Source organism: Bombina bombina, chromosome 2 (genome assembly GCF_027579735.1).
Source record: "Bombina bombina isolate aBomBom1 chromosome 2, aBomBom1.pri, whole genome shotgun sequence".
NCBI lineage: Eukaryota > Metazoa > Chordata > Amphibia > Anura > Bombinatoridae > Bombina > Bombina bombina.
Genome location: NC_069500.1, coordinates 1,187,640,032 through 1,187,664,547, shown reverse-complemented (window position 1 = coordinate 1,187,664,547; position 24,516 = coordinate 1,187,640,032). Strand labels below are relative to the sequence as shown.

The following is a 24,516-nucleotide window of genomic DNA, read 5'->3' as shown; positions in this document are numbered from 1 at the left end:
ACTGTCCCTTTAATTTGAAACGGGGGACTTTTTATTCCTTTAGCTACTCTAATGAAGTCCATGGGGCATATTTATCAAGCTCCGAATGGAGCTTGATGCTCCGTGTTTCTGGCGAGCCTGCAGTTATGAAGCAGCGGTCACAAAGACCGCTGCTCCATAACCTGTCCGCCTGCTCTGAGCAGGCGGACAGATATCGCCGGAAATCAACCAGATTGAGTACGAACTGGTTGATTGACACCCCCTGCTGGTGCAATGCTGAATACGGCGAGCGTATTGCTCGCCGTATTTAGCAAGGTCTGTCGGACCTGATCCGCACTGTCGGATCAGGTCCGACAGACCTTGATAAATATGGGCCAATATCTGCAATAAGAATTGACTGTTTTGCACCATTGCAAGCAAATCTCACAATACGTATACCTACAGCGTATTCTCCACTTTAGATCACTCCATTTTAATGTTTAAGAGACACACTTTCTTTAAAATGTCCTCTAAAGGCCATAATCACATTAATGGGTACATGTAGATGCCTTAAGCATATCCCATGGTATGAAAAAATACATGCTATAAATCCGTTTCTGCAGCTGAAACGTAATATGGGAGATATGTAGCAGAATGCATAAGAATACAATTGTATCTTAATGAACACTGATAGCCAATAAAAAGTCTGATCTCACTGCAACCTGCATACTGAGTTAAATTAACAGAAGTAATAGAATTATTGAAAACCCAATAATGAGGAATAACTGAAAAGCTTTAATAGTCACCATGTCACTTAAATTTTTTTACAAAAAATGAATCACTACCTATCTCATATGTAAAACAGAAAATTTTCATTTTGAAATGTCATATGTTAGTCATCGAACAGAATAAATATGCTGCAAATATATATATATATTTGTATATTAGAGCTGCAGAATCTGTTGGTACTCTGCAAATAACTGATAATAATAATAATATTTACTTTACATTTTGTAATCTTCTTAAAGTTTGAAATACATGCTCATTTATTAATATATTTGTTATAAGTTGTGGTGTTATTTTAAAGGGACGCTAAACACCTCTTGCTTTTTGACCATAAATGGTGCTTTCTCCCTAGATCAGACAAAAAGCAAATTCTGTAACCCACAAATGCTGGAAATCAAATAGATGGTTAACATAATTTGCACCATGTTTAAATCTGAGGTTACTGAGGACGCTTTTTATTGTTTAATGTCCTTTTAACAATAATTAAACAAATGAGAAATACATTATCTATTAAGATACAATATGACATTAAAACATAATAATAATAGATGGCATTTAGCAAAGGAGAATTAGTTTCACAATCTTTGTTAGTTCATCAAACCTATTTATCAGTTATTTAACTTACATTTTTCTCTCCCTTTAATAATAATAAAAAATCTCTGTGTTTATGAGTGAATTTTAACTGTTGCCTTTTTTATTTTTTTACTTTCTCTAGGGCATGAACCTAATTCGCCTGATTCAGGTATTTTTATTCTTCTACTAACATATACTCACCGTCAGGACATTTACCCACTGGCTGCCAGAGAGGATGCAGTATGTTGCAACCAAGTGGTTAAGAGCAGGAATGTTATTAGCTTTTTCAGAAATAGCGCGGGGGCAATGAGCAGTTATTTTAAAGAGGAGCTTTTCTATTGGGTAGATTTATGTTACTTTCTGAGAGAGAGCATGGCTGGAGTTGTTTTGCTTTGCACTGAATTCTGTATGTAATAAATACAAAATATTCTAAATGTACTTTTATTTGGCTCTAGATATTTGGAGATCCTATACCCAAGATGGTCTTAATGGTGATTCGGGTGGTTCCTCCTTAGCAGCAAAGGGATTTAGAAGTGTCCGACCAAACTTGCAAGAAAAAAAATCACCTACACAGGTAAAAATGTTATTTATTTGTAACGATACAGGCTGGGAAGTTACTAGTTACTGATATCTCATTGCTTAGAATATTCATGGTACAATGATGCCCTGACCAATACTAAAGGTTTATTTCTCTGAACAGATGTTGCAGATGATATGCTAGAGCCAGAGGAAGGCTTTCTAAGCTCTCACATCACTCAGTATATGAGAGCCATCCCAGCTATTGAACTGCTTATTAAAGGGGAGTGGAAGCCTTTACTGTAATGCTACAGTCTTGCATGTATTGCTAAGGTTCTATTGTACATAGACAGATGGCCTAAGTCACAGGCAAGATTGTGTGCTCTGGATTGTTTGTAAATAACCATTACACCAGTCATGAATGTAGATTCACTAGCCTCATGAAATTGGTTACCATGAATCTCAAGTAATCTGTCTCATGATGGCATCTCCTGGCTCTTTATCATCTCCATTCAAGCGATAGGTTAGAGCTTAGTGTTAATATTGTGGTTTAAGTTTCATTTGTTTTGCTTGAAAAACTGTAATCTTTAATATTTTTTTCCATACAAACATTGGTGACCATGTTGCTGCTTTAAAAGGGGACATATATGAAATATAAATATGTCAGGGTTCTTAAACAAAACATTTATTTAAACAGCCCCGACATATGTATTTTTCATGTGTCCCTTTTTAAAGTGGCAATATGGTCACTCCAGTTATAACAGTAGCATGTATTTCCAATATATGCGACCATCTTCTGGTGATGATACCGATTCACGAGTCGCTCTGATCTTGCTAATCCCCTCAGCTGTCAGAGATGAATGATCACACCAAGAAGACTGAATGTAAAAACTAACCATTTAGTGCAGCCTCAGAGAGACCATGTATTGAACTGCAAGTTTGAAATAACTCGCCTTTTCAAGGAACATAAAAGTAAAACATAAAGTGCTACAATATTAATAGAAAAAGGCCCTAAAAGTATTGCCCAAGTACTTATATTCAGCTTGTATCGACCCATAGTGCTGCAGTATCCTGTCATAGTCTGAGGCAGCAGTATGTTTGGAACAAATGGGGAAGCAATATATAGCTTTAATTTGAGCATTTATTTTTATACTTTTATAAACTTTTAAGAAACAGTTTGTCAAAATATAAAATATAAGCTACATTTTTATTTATTTTTACAAGGAGGGCAACATTAAGTTATAAAGAAATCTACTTAGTGATTTGGAATAAGAGGGATATTTACAGTTATTATGGCAGCCTTCAGAAGTATAGTCTCGTTAATGAGGATATAAACAGGACTGGCTAATTATATATTGGACATAATCTTCAAGCAGTATGGAACTGTCATTGGGAATATAAGCGTAACCCAAGGGCAACACTAAAAGCTGCATGTCACCACGGCCTGCCAATGTATGCCACCCCCTGGTACAATGCATATGTTAGTGTTTCTGTACACATGGCTGAGCTAGCAGCATAAGGACATGCAGTTTAGGCTTTTCAGTTGAGAAATAATTACTTCCAATTGCTGTTCTGAAATGTTCGTATTTATCATAGTTAGTAATGAATCACTGGCACATTCCATAACATTAATAGCGTTATGAGAAAAGCCTTTGTAATCCAGTGTTACTCTCTCACTCAATTATAAATGATTTTTATTTGGGATATTTAAATAAAATATGCATTTTTTTTTTAAATCCACTTTTTAGAATCTCATCATTATTTTTCTTTTGTTTCCGTGACTACAATTGACTACACTTTATCTGGTTTTTAATATAACCGCTGTGTAAACATTCCATATTCCAATTAGTCAATGTAAAGCATCCAAGAAAACTCATTATTTCAAACAAGCAGCAAATTACAGCTATTTTCTGTGCAGAGAACAATACAAATCAAGTATGTGCTGTTCTATCTGTACTAGTGTGTTCAGCAATGGTGCATTTAGTTTTGTGCTTCCCTTTGGAAACTCCATCCCACAACAATTCTAGCTGCTATATTTCTCCCAACCTGAGGCCGGAGCTGTATTTAGGTGTCATACGCCCAGACTAGGTGTGCATATGTCATTCAATTGTAATAAAATTAGTAAATAAAATACTTGGAGACCATAGAGGGGGGTAGACATTGTGCCATAGAACTACCACTCCCAATGTGCAGCCTCCTACTTCAAAATCCTGCTGCCCTAGGCACAGGCCTAGTGGCCTAGACCAAAATATGCTCCTGGTATGCAGTTTTCTGTCCTGTTTACCTGAGTGCTGTAAGCTGGATATACAAATACAAAATGTAACCTTTAAGTCATAATTTTACATTTCTTACTTCTCTATTGAGTTTTTTTTTTGTTTTGTTATAATGTTCCTTTAAAGGGACATAAAATTAAAAATTAGGCATGCACGGTTCTTTTAGGGCATGATATTTAAAGAAACTTTTCAGTTTACTTCTATTATCAAATTATCTGTATTCTTATGGTATTCTTTGTTGAAAAGCATACTGTACATAGGCTCAGGAGCAGCAGTGCACTACTGAGAAGTATATGGGGATTAGTGACTACACACATATTCCTCTTGTCAATGGCTCACCAGATGTGTTCAGCTAGCTCCCAGTAGTGCACTGCTGCTCTGGAGCTGATTTTAACTATTTGTTCAAACCTCTTTGCAGTTGTTAAACTAATAGTTATATACAAATCATAGTGCAACACTAAAATACACTATACACATTTAATAATGTCCCTTTTTTCATATCTAGCAAAACAAATGGATAAAGCTTTTTCTTTCTAATGACACGGTGAGTCCACGGATCATCTCTAATTACTATTGGGAATATCACTCCTGCCCAGCAGGAGGAGGCAAAGTGCAAGTTTGTTCTGCTTTCTCCTGGGGTGTAACTGTGGCCCATATCAGTCTCTTCAGTAGAGCAGTTTGGGCTTTTAAGCAATAGGGAATTTAAGATTACTCAGTCTTTGTCTTTTTTCCACATGTGAGGGAGCATGCCTCTCAAACCTAGTGAGCTGCCCTAGCCTAGCTGCCTGGCAGATTACATTGAGGAAAGTGCTAATTTTATTTTTCTGAGCGGATAAAAGGAAAAATATGGCACTTTAACACTTCACTTGGATGGGACACCAGATATATTGCTCCTATTGGGTTAAGGGGTTAATGTAAGGCAGTGTTTGCAGACATTGGGGACGAGAGGAGACATAGGCTCAGTTGGTCTAGAAGTTGTGTGTTTTCACTTGCTCCCGGCAGCTTTACTTCAGAATACAATTATGCCGGCTGGGAGGTTACTTTTGATACGCCCACGATGGACAGGGCTAGCTGAGGTGGCAAGGTTTCTGTTGTGCGCCTTTTCTCTATCACTGTGTGTACTGGAGGGGAGACATTCTTGTTGCAGCTCTGCAGCTTTGAATACTACGGTCGCCGGGCATCAGTACAGCTGCTCTGGATTGAGTGCGGAATTCATCTAGCATAATATTGTCTCCGGTATCCAGCAGGGCAGGTAGGCACCCTCAGCAGAGCTATGCTGAGTTGTAGAGGCTGTCCGTGGTGCTCTAGAACACAATTTCTTTTTTTGCATAAAAAAATAAAGCAGTTAGATTTTAAATTTAAAGAGACAGTAACGTGTTTTTTTTTTTTTTTAAAGTGAAAGTCAATCCTAGCGTTTTACAAACGCTAGGATTTACTATTGAAACAAATAAAGGGCACTTTCATTCATGAAGTATAAGATACTTCATGTAGAAAGCTCCTTTATTTGATTCAACCAATCGCCGTTCTTAGCGCCTGGCTAAACAAATTTTTTTTCTAAGAGGTGACGTTTTCACGCTGTGCGGTAAATCCGGCTCCCATGGGCACCAAACGTTTTTTAGCCGTGGGCTGCTGTAGCAGCTAAGAACGGCGATCGGTTGAATCAAATAAAGGAGCTTTCTACATGAAGTATCTTATACTTCATGAATGAAAGTGCCCTTTATTTGTTTCAATAGTAAATCCTAGCGTTTGTAAAACACTAGGATTTACTTTCACTTTAAAACAAAAAAAGTTACTGTCTCTTTAAATTTAAAATGTAACTGCTTTTATTCTTTATGCAAAAAAAGAAATTGTGTTCTAGAGCACCATGGACAGCCTCTACAACTCAGCATAGCTCTGCTGAGGGTGCCTACCTGCCCTGCTGGATACCGGAGACAATATTATGCTAGATGAATTCTGATGCTAACGTGGAACCACCTATCCCTTTCTGTTCCTCATGTATTGAGAGAACATTGAATTACAGGGATAGACTTTTGATTCTTAGCCAACATTGTCTAAGGCGGAGGATGCTGTTCAGGGGTCTCCTGACAATGTTCAAGATATTCCGCAGCTTTCTCCTAAAGTGTCCCGAATGTTATCGTCCACACATGCAGTGCCATGCGCTTCCTCTCAAACTCCAGCTGGAGTTACTTTGCAAGACATCGCTACCCTCATGTCTTCTGCGGTATCTGATGTGCTGTCCGCTTTTCCCATGCTGCAGGAAAAGCGCAAGAGAAAATCTATGAATTCAGTGAGTAAGGTTTCTGACACAGTAGTAGCTATTCCGAATGTTCCTTCCCAGAAATCTGAGGAGGAGGATACTTCGGTAGCATCTGAGGGGAAAATCTCAGACTCAGATAGTGTAATTCCTTCTTCTGATGCTGAAGTGGTATCATTCAGAATTAAGCTGTTACTTAAGGAGGTTTTGGCTACCTTGGACGATTCCTAAGAAGTCTAGTAAGCTAAACAAGTATTTTGATGTACCTTCCATGGTGGTGGTTTTCCCTGTACCAGATAGGGCTACAGAGATTATTGCTAGGGAATGGGAGAGACCGGGTATCCGTTTTAATCCATCCCCTATTTTTAAGAAGATGTTCCCTATTGCAGACTCTATCAAGGAGTCTTGACAGACGGTTCCCAGGGTAGAAGGAGCAATTTCCACTTTGGCTAAGAGAACCACTTTTCCCAGCATAGAGGATAGTTGTTCCTTTAAGGATCCTATGGATAACAAGTTGGAGGGGTTGCTCAAAAAGATGTATGTACACCAGGGTTTACAATGGCAACCTGCGGTGTGTATTGCTACCATCATTAGGACGGCGGCATACTGGTTTGATGCGTTGTCTGATTCTTTTCAGACAGACACTCCCCTTGAAGAGATCCAGGACAGGATCAAGGCCCTTAAGTTGGCCAATTCTTTTATTACGGATGCTTCCCTACAGGTTATCAAGCTGGGAGCAAAAATTTCTGATTTTGCCGTTCTGGCCCGCAAAGCCTTATGGTTGAAATCCTGGTCTGCGGATGTTTTGTCTAAGTCTAAGCTTTTGGCTTGGCTGAAATTATTTCTGACATTACGGGGGGAAAGGGTCATTTCATCCCTCAAGATAAGAGAAATAAACAGAATGGACGTCAGAGTAATTTTTGTTCCTTTCGGAACTTTAAAGGTAAGCCTTCCTCTCCCTCTGCCAAGCAAGATCAATCCAAACCTTCCTGGAGGACCAACCAGTCTTGGAACAAGGGGAAGCAATCTAAGAAGCCCGTTAATGACTCAAAGTCAGTATGAAGGGTCTGCCCCCTATCCGGGACCGGATCTTGGGGGGGGGGGCAGACTCTCCTTCGCTCAGGCCTGGGTTTGGGATGTTCCGGATACCTGGGCGGTGGACATCGTTTCCCAAGGATACAAACTGGAGTTCAAGACTTTTCCTCCCAGGGGCAAGTTTCTGCCCTCAAGATTATCTGTAGGCCAGATAAAAAGAGAGGCGTTCTTACACTGTGTTCGAGACCTTTCCGCTCTGGGACTGATAGTTCCTGTTCCAATGCAGGAATAGGGTCTGGGATTTTACTCCAATCTGTTTGTGATTCCGAAAGAAGAGGGAACTTTCAGACCAATTTTAGATCTCAAGAGTCTAAACAAGTTCCTCAGAGTACCGTCCTTCAAGATGGAAACTATTCGTTCCATTCTTCCCTTGGTTCCAGAGGGTCAATTCATGACAACAGTAGATTTACCTGCATGTTCCTATCCACAGGGATCATTTCAAGTTTCTGAGGTTCGCTTTTCTAGACAAACACTTCCAGTTCGTGGCTCTTCCGTTCAGTCTTGCCACAGCTCCCAGAATTTTTTCAAAGGTTCTGGGATCCCTGTTGGCGGTGCTCTGGTTGCTGAGTATTGCAGCGGCGCATTTCTGGATGACATTCTGGTTCAGACGCCATCCTTTCAACAAGAGTTCCTTAATTCCAGCTACAACGATAGCGTTCCTGTGAACCATAATAGATTCCCTATCAATGAAAATATTTCTGACAGAGGTCATAAAAACAAGGATCTTCGACTCGTGTCTGGCTATTTAGTCCTCTCCTCGGCCGTCAGTGGCTCAATACATGGAGGTGATCGGATTTATGGTAGCCGCCATGGACATCATTCCGTTTGCCCATTTCCACCTCATACCTCTGCAGTTATGCATGTTCAGGCAATGGAACGGGGATTATGTGGATCTGTCTCCGTGAATTCTTCTGGATCAGGCGACAAGATACTCTCTTCCTTGGTGGCTGTCTCAGGATCATCTTTCCCAGGGAACCTGCTTCCGCAGTCCCACCTGGGTGATTGTGACAACAGACGCCAGCCTGCCGGGATGGGGAGCTGTCTGGGCTCACTAAAGGCTCAGGGGACATGGACTCGGGAGGAGTCTGTTCTCCCCATAAACATCCTAGAGCTAAGGGCAATTTTCAATGCTCTTCTGGTCTGGCCTCAATTAGCTTCAGCCCGGTTTATCAGGTTCCAGTCGGACAACATAACTTCAGTGGCTTACATTAACCATCAGGGAGAAACTCGTAGTTCCTTGGCCATGACAGAGGTAGCCAAGATTATTGAGTGGGCAGAGACCCACAACTGCTGTCTATCTGCGATCCACATTCCAGCAGTGGACAATTGGGAAGCGGATTTTCTCGTGAGACAGAATTTTCACCCGGGGGAGTGGGAACTCCATCCGGAGGTGTTTTCCAACTTGATTCTCAAATGGGGACAGCCGGAGCTGGATCGCATGGCATCTCGTCAGAATGCCAAGCTCCTGAGGTACGGTTGAGGTTGAGGGATCCTAAGGCTGTTCTGATAGATGCTCTCCTTCCTCGGGTCATTGCTCAAATCAAACAGGAGAGGGCGTCGGTGATCCTCATTGCACCGGCGTGGCCTCGCAGGATTTGGTATGCAGACCTAGTGGAAATGTCATCTCTCACACCTTGGAGACTTCCACTGAGGAAGGAAGTTCTACTTCAAGGGCCCTTCCTTCATCCAAATCTCGTTTCTCTGAAGTGACTACTTGGAGATTGAACGCTTAATTTTATCTAAGCGGGGGTTTTCTGAGTGGGTCATTGAGACCATGATTCAGGCTCGTAAGCCTGTTACCAGAAATATTTACTATAAGATATGGTGTAAATATCTGTATTAGTGTGAATCCAGAGCAGTGGCGTCGCTACAGGGTGGCAAGGGGGGCATTTGCCCCCCCCCCCCTTAGAATATGGCTTGCCCCCCCAGCCGCCAGCCCCGGCGCTTGCATAATGCTGGAGTACTGTGAACTGATAGATTCTTTTTTAAATTGTTTTACTCTGGGGGCCGTTATTTTTTATTTTGATAATGAGTCAGAGTAATATTGTGTCTAGTTAAAGTAACCCCCACCCACCACCACGTGCCTTGTGGCTGCTCTACACACACGCAGCACCATGGCACTTCAGTACCCCGCCATGCATGCTGGCGCTTTTTGCTCCGCCTCCTCCTCCAGTTCCAGCAGCCAGGTCGTTCCTACATAGCACAAGGAACATGACTGCAGGAGACTGGAGAGGAAGAGGGAGGAGCCAGCCAGTGGTGCTGTGTGCAGGAGACTGAGCAGAGAGCGCGGGAAGGAGCACCAGCAGGCACTAGCTGTCTGTCCGACTGTCTGGCACTCAGTGGATTGGTAGTCTGGCAGCAAAGTAAAATGAGGTCAGTCAACTTGAAGATCTGATTCTGGGGTAACGGTAAGTCACTGTCACATGTCACTTCAGTCTTCACTGTCACAGTAAGTTCCAACAGGGTCGATTATGATTAATACTAGACATGGCTCACTGTTAGTGTGAACACTGTGCCTGGCTTAATAAAAGGTCTTACAACCGTTGAACCAGAATGATTACTAGAATCATCAGTAACAATGCAGAGAAAGCTATCAATCATCTGTGCGGCTGCACTGGAGTAACCAAATTATTTTATTTATATTAAAGATATGTTGATCCCTTTCTCAAGATTCTGTTAATTATAAATTATATATGGGAATATTTTCAGTTTTGTAAAACAATTTCAATATTACTGTACACGTTTATGCACACGCAACACAAAATGTTTATATGTTATGATGTTTTTTTATTAGCAACCACTAATAACACCTTGACATGCATGGCATTGGCACTTTACTCAAGTGTGTCAGCATACCAAAAAATATTATAAAATGTGATCTAATTGGCTGTGGGACCACTTCTAGATATTTTAAAAGTTTTACATTTATTCTTATATGAATATCTGTGAATCTTTTATATTTTGTGGTCTGTATTTGATGCAGCTGTCTAAACATGTGAATACACAGCCTCTGTAAGTGAAAGCTGTTTGCTTTTATTGTGAGACTAACAAAAAGATTCTCACACTTCCACTTAACAGTGACAAGCATATGAAAATCAGTGTGTGTATGTATGTATGTATATATGTGTGTGTGTATATATATATATATATATATGTATGTGTGTGTTTGTATGTATATATGTATGTATGTGTGTTTGTGTGTGTGTGTGTGTGTGTGTATGTCTATTTTCTATGTATTTCAATGCATATATCTCCATGCATATTATGTTATAAAGGAAGATATAAGATGCATGTGTTAGTGTCTGTGTGTGTGTAACTGTGTGAGCATGTGTGTGTGCGCGCGTGTGTGTGTAACTTTGTGTGTGTGTGTATTTATGTGTCTGTATATATTTGTGTGTATGTGTGTGAAACTGTGTAGGTATGTGTATGTTAAAGTATATATGTGTGTTTGTGTGTGTATGTGTGTGTATTTATGTATGTGTGTGTATGTATGTACAGGGAGTGCAGAATTATTAGGCAAATGAGTATTTTGACCACATCATCCTGTTTATGCATGTTGTCTTACTCCAAGCTGTATAGGCTCGAAAGCCTACTACCAATTAAGCATATTAGGTGTGCAATACTCAGAGACATGGCCAAGGTAAGAAAGGCTGAAAGACGACCACCACTGAACAAGACACACAAGCTGAAACGTCAAGACTGGGCCAAGAAATATCTCAAGACTGATTTTTCTAAGGTTTTATGGACTGATGAAATGAGAGTGAGTCTTGATGGGCCAGATGGATGGGCCCGTGGCTGGATTGGTAAAGGGCAGAGAGCTCCAGTCCGACTCAGACGCCAGCAAGGTGGAGGTGGAGTACTGGTTTGGGCTGGTATCATCAAAGATGAGCTTGTGGGGCCTTTTCGGGTTGAGGATGGAGTCAAGCTCAACTCCCAGTCCTACTGCCAGTTTCTGGAAGACACCTTCTTCAAGCAGTGGTACAGGAAGAAGTCTGCATCCTTCAAGAAAAACATGATTTTCATGCAGGACAATGCTCCATCACACGCGTCCAAGTACTCCACAGCGTGGCTGGCAAGAAAGGGTATAAAAGAAGAAAATCTAATGACATGGCCTCCTTGTTCACCTGATCTGAACCCCATTGAGAACCTGTGGTCCATCATCAAATGTGAGATTTACAAGGAGGGAAAACAGTACACCTCTCTGAACAGTGTCTGGGAGGCTGTGGTTGCTGCTGCACGTAATGTTGATGGTGAACAGATCAAAACACTGACAGAATCCATGGATGGCAGGCTTTTGAGTGTCCTTGCAAAGAAAGGTGGCTATATTGGTCACTGATTTGTTTTTGTTTTGTTTTTGAATGTCAGAAATGTATATTTGTGAATGTTGAGATGTTATATTGGTTTCACTGGTAAAAATAAATAATTGAAATGGGTATATATTTGTTTTTTGTTAAGTTGCCTAATAATTATGCACAGTAATAGTCACCTGCACACACAGATATCCCCCTAAAATAGCTAAAACTAAAAACTACTTCCAAAAATATTCAGCTTTGATATTAATGAGTTTTTTGGATTCATTGAGAACATGGTTGTTGTTCAATAATAAAATTAATCCTCAAAAATACAACTTGCCTAATAATTCTGCACTCCCTGTATGTATCTGTTGTCTGAAGCAATACCTGAGGAATAAAGAAAAAATCTTGGCAGCTTGTCTTTTAAGTATTAGGTTAGTACAATAAAAAGGTATCATTGCATACCGCATTACTCTGGTATTTTGGAATCTTATTTATATGTATTTATTTAGTTTATTTTCAGTGGTATGATTTAGTGGTGAAAACTATTAGTGCCCCCCGTTTTTACTGTGGTATCTTATGTGCCCCCCTATATATTGTTCCTAGAGTCGACACTGATCCAGAGGCTACTCTTGGAGTAGAGTTTAGATTCCTAGAATTCTGTCTTTTCTCCAGGAGGGTTTGGAGAAGGGTTTATTGGCAAGTACCTTGAAGAGTCAAATATCTGCCTTGTCTATTTTGTTACATAAATGTCTGGCGGATGTACCAAACATGCAATTGCTCTGTCAGCCCTTGGTCAGAATCAGGCCTGTGTTAAAACCTGTTACTCCTCCCTGGAGTCTTAACCTTGTTCTTAAAGTTCTTCAGCAGGCTCCGTTTGAGCCTATGCATTCCTTAGATATTAAGTTGTTATCTTTGAAAGTTTTGTTTCTTGTTGCAATTTCTTCTGCTAGTAGAGTCTCAGTCTGAATCTCCTTATCTTATTTTTCATTCTGATAAGGTAGTTCTGCGTACTAAGTTAGGGTTTGTCCCTAAAGTGGTTTCGGATAGGAACATTAATCAAGAGATCGTTGTTCCTTCTTTGTGTCCTATCCCATCTTCTCATAAGGAACGTCTACTGCACAACCTAGACGTGGTACGTGCGTTGAAGTTCTATCTACAGGCAACTAAGGATTTTCGCCAGTCTTCTGCTCTGTTGGTAGTCTTCTCTGGGAAATGTAAGGGTCAGAAAGCTACGGCTACTTAATTCGTTTGGCCTATGAAACTGCTGGACAGCAGCCTCCTGAGAGAGTCACGGCTAATTCTACGAGGGCTGTTTCCTCTTCCTGGGCATTAAAAAATTAAGCTTCTGTGGAACAGATTTGCAATGCTGCAACTTGGTCCTCTCCACAGACTTTTTAAAAATTCTATAAATTTGATACCTTTTCCTCGGTTGAGGCTTCTTTTGGGAGAAAGGTTCTTCAAGCAGCGGTGCCATCCGTTTAGGTTCCTTGTCTTGTTCCTCCCTTATCATCTGTGTCCTCTAGCTTGGGTTTTGATTCCTAATAGTAATTGGAGATGATCCGTGGACTCACCGTGTTATTAGAAAGAAAACGAAATTTATGCTTACCTGATAAATTTATTTATTTCTTGACACGGTGAGTCCACGGCCCGCCCTGTTTATTTAGACATTTTTTTTGTGTTATAAACTTTAGGCACCTCTGCACCTTGTTTCTTCCTTTCTCTTCTTTTACTTCAGTCAAATGACTGGGGTTGGAGGGAGGTGATATTTAAATGCTTTGCTGTGGTGCACTTTGCCTGCTCCTGCTGGGCAGGAGTGATATTCCCAATAGTGATTAGAGATGATCTGTGGACTCACAGTGTCAAGAAAGAAAGAAATTTATCAGGTAAGCATATATTTTGTTTTTTAACATTTCTGTCCAAAATCTTTTGCGGTTTGAAACTGATGTGTGGAGCTTGGTGACATTTGGCTCTAGTTTCTAAGCCATTACAGTGCATTTAAATAGCAGTCATTAGATTAATTAACCTGGCCAAATTGTATATACAAAATAACTGGTTTGGTTTCGACAGGCAAAACAAGTAAGGAAAAAGCATTTATTTCTATTTCAAAGTGCCAGAGATATATGGTCAGTGTGAAAGTAACATTGCACTTAATTCATTCAGTATTGTTGATGACCTATATGTATGAATGTGTTTTTAATATCCATAATATCAACATGTTGCTCCTAATATAAAGGATAGCAAGAGAATTAAGCAAAATTAATAATAGAAGTAAATTGGAAAGTTGTTTAAAATAAATGGTATGTTCTATCGAAATCATAAAACAATTGGGTTTCATGTCCCTTTAATGATTAAAGGGACATTAAATCAATCTTTTTACTTTGTTGAATCTATAAGCGGGTATTGTAATATATATTACAGGTTTTCCCTTTTTTCTGAAAAATGAATGCGAGTGTGTGCTGATAAAAAATGTTTTTCTCCAACATTGGTGTGTCCGGTCCACGGCTTCATCCTTACTTGTGGGAATATCTCTTCCCAAACAGGAAATGGCAAAGAGTCCCAGCAAAAGCTGTCCATATAGTCCCTCCTAGGCTCCGCCCACCCCAGTCATTCTCTTTGCCGTTGCACAGGCAACATCTCCACGGAGATGGTTAAGAGTATGTTGTGTTTAGTTGTAGTTTTTTTATTCTACTATCAAGAGTTTGTTATTTTAAAATAGTGCTGGTATGTACTATTTACTCTGAAACAGAAAAAGAGGAAGATTTCTGTTTGTGAGAGGAAGATGATTTTAGCAGCAGTAACTAAAATCGTTTGCTGTTTCCACATAGGACTGTTGAGATGAAGTAACTTCAGTTGGGGAAACAGTTAGCAGACTTTTCTGCTTAAGGTATGACTAGCCATATTTCTAACAAGACTGTGTAATGCTGGAAGGCTGTCATTTCCCCTCATGGGGACCGGTAAGCCATTTTCTTAGTCTCAAACAGAATAAAGGGCTTAATATGGGCTATAAAACCGGTAGACGCTTTTTTTATGGGCAAAATCGATTGATTTATTTGAGCATTTTATACATGTTTATGTCTGAAATTCACACTTATAAGCTTGGGGAACGTTTTTTAACGTCAGGCACTGAGTTAGACACCTTTCCAGTCAGGAAGGGCCTTCCCAGTTGTAGGCTGAGCCTTATTTTCGCGCCATTACTGCGCAGTTACTTTTGAGAGCAAGACATGCAGATGCATGTGTGTGGATCTGAAAGTGGTTGGAAAAGTTCCTAGAAGGCTTCTTTTGGTATCGTATTCCCCCCTGGGTTTGGTAAAGTCGCAGCAAAGGCTGTAGCTGGGACTGTAGAGGGGTTAAAACTGTAACAGGCTCTGGTTTCTTTATTTTAAGGGTTAATGCTCTGAAAATTGGTGTGCAATACTTTTAATGCTTTAAGACACTGTGGTGAAAATTTGGTAAATTTTGAACAATTCCTTCATACTTTTTCACATATTCAGTAATAAAGTGTGCACTGTTTAAAATTTAAAGAGACAGTAACGGTTTTGTTTTAAAACGTTTTTTGTACTTTCTTGACAAGTCTAAGCCTGTTTAACATGTCTGCACCTTCAGATAAGCTATGTTCTATATGTTTGAAGATCAATGTGTCACCCCCTTCAAAATTGTGTGATAATTGTGCCATAGCGTCCAAACAAAGTAAGGACAGTACTGCCACAGATAGTAAAGTTGCCCAAGATGATTCATCAGATGAAGGGAGTAGACATAGTTCTACATGATCTCCTTCTGTGTCTATGCCAGTTTTGCCCACGCAGGAGGCCCCTAGTACTTCTAGCGCGCCAATGCTTATTACTATGCAACAATTGACGGCAGTAATGGATAACTCCATAGCAAATATTTTATCCAAAATGCCTGCATATCAGAGAAAGCGCGATTGCTCTGTTTTAAACACTGAAGAGCAGGAGGGCGCTGATGATAATTGTTCTGTCATACCCTCACACCAATCTGAAGGGGCCATGAGGGAGGTTTTGTCAGATGGGGAAATTTCAGATTCAGGAAAAATTTCTCAACAGGCTGAACCTGATGTTGTGACATTTAAATTTAAATTAGAGCATCTCCGCGCACTGCTTAAGGAGGTGTTATCTACCTCTGGATGATTGTGACAACCTGGTCATTCCAGAAAAATTATGCAAGATGGACAAGTTCCTAGAGGTTCCGGTGCACCCCAACGCTTTTCCTATACCCAAGCGGGTGGCGGACATAGTGAATAAGAAGTGGGAGAAGCCCGGCATACCTTTTGTCCCCCCTCCTATATTTAAGAAATTATTTCCTATGGTCGACCCCAGAAAGGACTTATGGCAGACAGTCCCTAAGGTCGAGGGGGCAGTTTCTACTCTAAACAAGCGTACTACTATCCCTATCGAGGATAATTGTGCTTTCAAAGATCCTATGGATAAAAAATTGGAGGGTTTGCTTAAAAAGATTTTTGTACAGCAAGGTTACCTCCTGCAACCCATTTCGTGCATTGTTCCTGTCACTACAGCAGCGTGGTTCTGGTTCGAGGAACTAGAAAAGTCGCTCAGTAGAGAGACTCCGTATGAGGAGGTTATGGACAGGGTTCACGCACTCAAGTTGGCTAATTCTTTTATTTTAGATGCCGCTTTGCAATTAGCTAGATTAGCGGCGAAAAATTCAGGGTTTGCAATTGTGGCGCGCAGAGCGCTTTGGCTAAAGTCTTGGTCAGCGGATGTATCTTCCAAGACAAAATTGCTTAATATCCCCTTCAAGGGTAAAACTCTCTTTGGACCAGAATTGAAAGAGATTATCTCAGACATCACTGGTGGAAACGGCCACGCCCTCCCGCAAGATAGGCCTTTCAAAGCTAAGAATAAGTCTAATTTTCGTTTCCTTTCGCAATTTCAGCAACGGACCGTCTTCCAACTCTGCATCCTCTAAACAAGAGGGTAATGCTTCACAAACCAAACCAGCCTGGAAACCCATGCAAGGCTGGAACAAGGGTAAGCAGGCCAAGAAGCCTGCTGCTGCTAACAAGACAGCATGAAGGAGTAGCCCCCGATCCGGGACCGGATCTAGTAGGGGGCAGACTCTCTCTCTTTGCTCAGGCTTGGGCAAGAGATGTTCAGGATCCCTGGGCACTAGAATTAGTCTCTCAGGGTTATCTTCTGGAATTCAAGGAACTACCCCCAAGGGGAAGGTTCCACATGTCTCACTTATCCTTAAACCAAATAAAGAGACAGGCATTCTTACATTGTGTAGAAGACCTGTTAAAAATGGGAGTGATACACCCAGTTCCAACGGCGGAACAGGGAATGGGATTTTACTCAAATCTGTTTGTGGTTCCCAAAAAAGAGGGAACTTTCAGACCAATTCTGGATTTAAAGATCCTAAACAAATTTCTCAGGGTTCCATCGTTCAAAATGGAAACCAATCGAACGATTCTACCTACAATCCAGGAAGGTCAATTTATGACTACCGTGGATTTAAAGGGTGCGTATCTACATATTCCTATCCACAAGGATCATCATCAGTTCCTAAGGTTCGCCTTTCTGGACAAACATTACCAGCTTGTGGCGCTCCCATTCGAGTTAGCCACTGCTCCAAGGATTTTCACAAAGGTACTCGGGTCCCTTCTAGCGGTCCTAAGACCAAGGGGCATTGCAGTAGTACCTTACTTGGACGACATTCTGATACAAGCGTCGTCTCTCTCAAAGGCAAAGGCTCACACAGACATCGTTCTGGCCTTTCTCAGATCTCACGGATGGAAGGTGAACATAGAAAAAAGTTCCCTGTCTCCGTCGACAAGAGTTCCTTTCTTGGGAACAATAATAGATTCTTTAGAAATGAGGATTTTCCTGACAGAAGTCAGAAAGTCAAAGCTTCTAAACGCTTGTCAAGTTCTTCATTCTATTCCACGTCCTTCCGTAGCTCAGTGCATGGAAGTGGTAGGGTTGATGGTTGCAGCAATGGACATAGTTCCTTTTGCGCGAATTCATCTAAGACCATTACAACTGTGCATGCTGAAACAGTGGAATGGGGACTATACAGACTTTTCTCCAGTGATTCAAGTAGATCAGAAGACCAGAGACTCACTCCGTTGGTGGCTAACCCTGGACCACTTGTCCCAGGGAATGAGCTTCTGCAGACCAGAGTGGGTCATCGTCACGACCAACGCCAATCTAGCAGGCTGGGGCGCGGTCTGGGAATCCCTGAAAGCTCAGGGACTATGGTCTCGGGAAGAGTCTCTTCTCCCGATAAACATTCTGGAACTGAGAGCGATATTCAATGCTCTCAGGGCTTGGCCTCAACTAGCGAAGGCCAGATTTATAAGATTCCAATCAGACAACATGACGACTGTTGCTTATATCAATCATCAGGGGGGAACAAGGAGTTCCCTGGCGATGAGAGAAGTGACCAAAATAATAGAATGGGCGGAGGATCACTCCTGCCACCTATCTGCGATCCACATCCCAGGAGTGGAAAACTGGGAGGCGGATTATCTGAGTCGTCAGACATTCCATCCGGGGGAGTGGGAACTTCACCCGGAGATCTTTGCCCAATTAACTCAATTATGGGGCATTCCAGACATGGATCTGATGGCGTCTCGTCAGAACTTCAAGGTTCCTTGCTACGGGTCCAGATCCATGGATCCCAAGGCGGCTCTAGTGGATGCACTAGTAGCGCCTTGGACCTTCAACCTAGCCTATGTGTTTCCACCGTTTCCTCTCATTCCCAGGCTGGTAACCAGGATCAAGCAGGAGAGGGCCTCGGTGATCTTGATAGCTCCTGCGTGGCCACGCAGGACTTGGTATGCAGACCTGGTGAATATGTCATCGGTTCCACCATGGAAGCTACCTTTGAGACAGGATCTTCTGGTACAGGGTCCATTCGAACATCCAAATCTAGTCTCTCTCCAGCTGACGGCTTGGAAATTGAACGCTTGATTTTAACTAAGCGTGGGTTTTCGGATTCTGTGATATATACTCTGGTACAAGCCAGAAAACCTGTAACTAGAAAGATTTACCATAAAATATGGAAAAGATATATCTGTTGGTGTGAATCCAAGGGATTCTCATGGAGTAAGATTAAGATTCCTAGGATCCTTTCCTTCCTACAAGAGGGTTTGGATAAGGGATTATCAGCGAGTTCTCTAAAGGGACAGATTTCTGCTTTATCTGTCTTGTTACACAAACGACTGGCAGCTGTGCCAGATGTTCAAGCATTTGTTCAGGCTCTGGTTAGGATTAAGCCTGTTTACAGACCTTTGACTCCTCCCTGGAGTTTAAATCTAGTTCTTTCAGTTCTCCAAGGGGTTCCGTTTGAACCTTTACATTCCATAGATATTAGGTTGTTATCTTGGAAAGTTTTGTTTTTGGTTGCTATTTCTTCTGCTAGAAGAGTTTCTGAGTTATCTGCTCTGCAGTGTTCTCCGCCCTATCTGGTGTTTCATTCAGATAAGGTTGTTTTGCGTACTAAGCCTGGTTTTCTTCCAAAGGTTGTTTCCAACAAAAATATTAACCAGGAGATAGTTGTACCTTCTTTGTGTCCGAATCCAGTTTCAAAGAAGGAACGTTTGTTACACAATTTAGACGTAGTACGTGCTCTAAAATTCTATTTAGAAGCTACAAAAGAGTTCAGACAAACATCTTCTCTGTTTGTCGTCTATTCTGGTAAAAGGAGAAATCAAAAAGCGACTGCTACCTCTCTTTCCTTTTGGCTTAAAAGCATCATCCGATTGGCTTATGAGACTGCCGGACGGCAGCCTCCTGAAAGAATCACAGCTCACTCTACTAGGGCTGTGGCTTCCACATGGGCCTTCAAGAACGAGGCTTCTGTTGATCAGATATGTAAGGCAGCGACTTGGTCTTCACTGCACACTTTTGCCAAATTTTACAAATTTGATACTTTTGCTTCTTCGGAGGCTATTTTTGGGAGAAAGGTTTTGCAAGCCGTGGTGCCTTCTGTTTAGGTAACCTGATTTGCTCCCTCCCTTCATCCGTGTCCTAAAGCTTTGGTATTGGTTCCCACAAGTAAGGATGACGCCGTGGACCGGACACACCAATGTTGGAGAAAACAGAATTTATGCTTACCTGATAAATTACTTTCTCCAACGGTGTGTCCGGTCCACGGCCCGCCCTGGTTTTTTAATCAGGTTTGATGAATTATTTTCTCTAACTACAGTCACCACGGCACCCTATGGTTTCTCCTGTTTTTTCCTCCTGTCCGTCGGTCGAATGACTGGGGTGGGCAGAGCCTAGGAGGGACTATATGGACAGCTTTTGCTGGGACTCTTTGACATTTCCTGTTGGGGAAGAGATATTCCCACAAGTAAGGATGACGCCGTGGACCGGACACACCGTTGAAGAAAGTAATTTATCAGGTAAGCATAAATTCTGTTGTTTTTTTTTTTTTTTATCATTGTACACCAATAGAGCCTTGTTAGATTTCCTTATCGGCATTTTATTTTGAATTTGAAAGCAACATGACAAGCATGGCTTTTGTATGGGATATATGTTTAACTTAAAGGGACCCCAAATTTTTCTTTGATGATTCAGATAGAAAATACAAATTTAAATGACAATTTTCTTCAGTGATCAAATTTGCTTCATTCCCTTGGTATAATTTGTTAAAGAAGCAGCAGTGCACTACTGGAAGCTAGTTAACACATTGGGTGAGCCAATAACATGAGGCATTTATGTGTATCCACAAATCAGCAGCTCCTGAGCCTACCTAGGTATGCTTTTCGACAAAGGATACCAAGAGAACAAAACTAATTAGATAATGGAAGTAATAGGAGAGTTGTTTAAAAATCTAATTTTTCTGAATCATGAAAGAAAAAGTTGGGTTCATGTCCCTTTATCCATTAAATATATTTAAAGGGATATGAAACTCAAAAATTGTATTTCATGAATTATTCAGCTAGACCATGCTATTTTAATTAATTTTCTAATTTACTTCTATTATCAATTGTTCTTCATTCTCTTGGTATCTTTTGATGAAAAGCAGGGACATATTCTTGGGAGCCAGCCCATTTCTGGAGCACTATATGGAGGAGTTGTGCAAGAATGTTATCTATTTGGAAGAGCACTCCAGATGCCTACTTAGTTATCTCTTCAACACAGAATACTCTGGGAACGAAGCAAATTTGATAATAGAAGTAAATTGGAAACTTTTTTTAAAATAGTATGTTCTGTCTCAGTCACAAAATAAACTTTTTAGGTTATATATCCCCTAAACTTAAAGGGACATGAAAACCAAAACATTTCTTTCATGATTCAGATAGAGAGTACAATTTTAAACAACTTTCCAGTTTACTTTTATTATCTAATTTGCTTCATTATCTTGTTATACTTTGCTGAAAGGTTTATCTAGGAAAGCTCAGGAGCAGCAAAGAACCTAGGTTCTAGCTGCTGATTGGTGGCTGGATATATATACTGATTGTCATTGGCTCACCCATTTGTTCAGTTAGAAACCAGTAGTGCATTGCTGCTCATTCAACAAAGCATACCAAGAGAACAAAGAAAAATTAAAAATAGGAGTAAATTAGAAAGTTGCTTAAAATTGCATGCTCTATCTGAATCATGAAATAAATTATTTGGGTTTCATATCCCTTTAACATGTTTAAATTGCACTCTTCCATTTGCATAAAGTGTAATGTTTCTACTGGCTATATCAGCAGTGTTATCCTGTGTAGAGAAACAAAAATGGGATTTACTTTCAGCTGTTTAATAGGGCTAATAAGTGTGGTTGGTCACCTCAGTAAACGCAGTCTGCACTTAGATTTGTTTGTATAGGTCTGGCTCAAAGCAATGGCCGGCCAGACACACACTGACTAACACAATGAGCCACATACACAAACATTTTGCTTTCCAAGAATCCGCTTGCAGTGAAACAAACAAGTATATAATTAGTTCTTAAGTCTGTGCAATGTCATTTTTTTCTTTTGTAAAATGGTTAGCTTCTCACCAAAAGAAACGGGATGTACAGATGGTTATTTACAAAATATTTTCACATGCAATTTTCCGCTGTAGATTTCAAAAGGAAAATATTTTGGTTCAATTTTTTAACCAGGGAAATTTGAGATGAGAAATTGTATATGAAAAAAAGTTACTTATTCTGTGTGTATTAAGTGAAAATGTTTGTTACATTAGCAGAAGTTTGAAATGTAGTCACAAATCCTAATTTTATTGATGCATTTAACAAAAATGTCCATGCTGCTCTAAAAATATATATCTCCATAGGTTTGTTATCTTAGGAACTGTTCCTCCCTTTTATTTGCACCTCATCCTTGTGCTAGTGTTCAAATCTGTTGGTTTACATCTGTAGAATATTCTATAAAAACAAAAATCTGTGCAAAGTCTCACTATTTGCTGCAATGTGCAATTCTAATTCATATGCGCAAAGTAAAAACCAAGGAGGTAAATAGCAATGATGCATTATGGGATTGGTAAATCAGGTGACCGCATGATGTGGCCATCTTTTGGCAGCTACTTGAATTTGCATGATCCAGTGTAACTAAAAGAAAAAAAAGTATATATTATCCAATTATAATACAAAATTACAAAGCGCTGAAGTTACCATGCAAATTTGTACGCACAATTAAGCAAATCATGCACATGTCAAAGAGTTCTCAAAGAGGCTAAGAAATTGTATCCGCATAATTAAGTTTCAAATATATTAAAGGGACATGAAACCCAAACATTTTATTTCATGATTCAGAGAGAGAATACAATTTTAAACAACTTTCGAATTTACATCTATTATTTAAATTGCTTCCTTCTCTTGTTATCCTTTGCTGAAAGGTTTATTTAGGTAAGCTCAGGAGCAGCAAAGAACCTAGGTTCTAGCTGCTGATTGGTGGCTGCATATATATACTGATTGTCATTGGCTCACCAATGTGTTCAGTTAGAAACCAGTAGTACATTGCTGCTCCTTCAATAAATGATACCAAGAGAATGAAACAGATTAGATAATAGAAGTAAATTAGAAAGTTGTTTAAAGTTGTATTCTCTATCTGAATTCTGAAAGAAATTTTTGTGTTTCATGTTCCTTTAAGCTATATTTCAATTTATTTTGTAAATGTAAATATGACTTGATAACGTTATATTACCATTCGTCAAATTTTCAACCATTATTTATTATATGACTGTTGTATATTGAATTTAAGTGCTTTGTGATTTCTAAATTTTTAATTGTTTATGGTAATATTGAGAAGTTTCAAGATTTTTTTTCTTATCTTTTTATATTATGTTTTTAACTGATAATCATATGAAGTAATTCATTTTTACACATTTCTCAATCCTGTAAAGAGGTAACTTTGCAATTCATTTTGTAGACAACACCGTGAGGCCCTCAAGTGCATTTTTCACATTAAATACTCTGTCTCTAACAATGGTTTTTTAATTTCTTGGTATTATGCTTCTGCATTATTCTGCAGATTACAGAAAATTGGAGGGACTACGTATCTGTACAATTTTACAGATAATAACTACACCAAATTCCCTGCACAAATTGCCCCTTTTGCAAGAGAAAATAGAGTAGGTCTAACTAAGGTATTGCTCATTTGAAGGTTGTTTACATGTATGTGCTAAATATATAAGTTATTTTTAATATATCTTTAACAGTAGTGGCCTGGGAATATAAAAATAAAATGAAGTGTGCCACCTGATGTGAAAATGTTGAATACCCCTGTGTTAGACCTTTGAACAATGTAATAACAATGTAATTAAAAAGAAAAGACAACAAATGAACATAAAACTTAAACATGTTAATGTATCTGTATATGTGTCTATAAACTTGATTATGCCTTGTGACATTGCCTGCTAATCTAGGTCTGCATCCTGACCTGATGTGTTACATGTGAGGGAGTCTGTATACTGGACTTTATAACCAATAATGTAGACACAAAAAGAGGACATGTAAAGCTTTGCTTTTGCTTACAGTGCATTCCCTTTACTTTTTCTCTCTAACAAAGTATTTCTCTCTTTCTCCTATAATTTATATTGGTGTTTTTTTTTTGTTTTGTTTTTTTAAATATAGCCACCCATGCCTCCTCCCAGGAAAGGAAGCTTTCATAGGGCATCAAGTAATCTCCAGCAGGGAGAATTAATTGAACCCTCAATAACAACTCAGTTAATCACACCAGGCACTCAGTCTTACACTAGCATGGAAACCATGTATTCTTCAGGATCAAGTACCAACATGCTGCATGCTCATACCACTAGTAATCCACAAATGTTATCCCATAATATAAACACTTATGCTGAAAATACAAAAAATAGACCTATTCATCGTGAACATAAGCAGGATTCAAAGGAGCGTAGAGTTTCCACATTAAAACTAATTCTTAAAGAATATTCATCCAATAAAACTCAGTCTAATATGCACCTTAAAGACAGCTCTTCAAGCATGCAAAGTCGTGTGTCTGCACCCCATAACCCCTCCCCTGAGAAGCACAAAGCATCTATATCTGTAAAGATAGCTTCTAAACCGTCTGTGGAGGCAGAAGATAACCCAAGAAATCATGGACCCTGTGCAGAGCATTCTTTTGGCCATACCAAGGTGCCCGCTAGTATTTCTGGACAAAAGGCAGCAGTTACTTCAGCATCATGGTCCACAGAGAGTCAAGTGGTATTTTGACATTTTTAGTATTTCACACCTAACATCGCTAAACAAATGAATACAGTGATGTGATTTAGCATATTAACCTAACCTAATTATGTACCACAAATACCCCCTGATTATGCTAAAAAACAGTAAT

General features: G+C 39.9%; 1 protein-coding gene across 2 annotated transcripts in view; it reads left to right on the top strand.

Moving 5' to 3' along the window:
- The window catches only part of SORBS2 (sorbin and SH3 domain containing 2), a 551,268-nt gene that overhangs the window by 180,021 nt on the left and 346,731 nt on the right, over positions 1 to 24,516 (top strand). The window contains exons 4-5 of one of the 2 annotated variants that reach the window (XM_053703892.1): positions 1,460 to 1,486; positions 1,773 to 1,891. In XM_053703892.1, the coding sequence (XP_053559867.1) occupies positions 1,460 to 1,486; positions 1,773 to 1,891 (146 nt within the window). Of the gene's footprint in view, positions 1 to 1,459; positions 1,487 to 1,772; positions 1,892 to 23,810; positions 24,387 to 24,516 lie in introns of those variants that run through there. The other variant, XM_053703891.1, reaches the window with a different exon arrangement.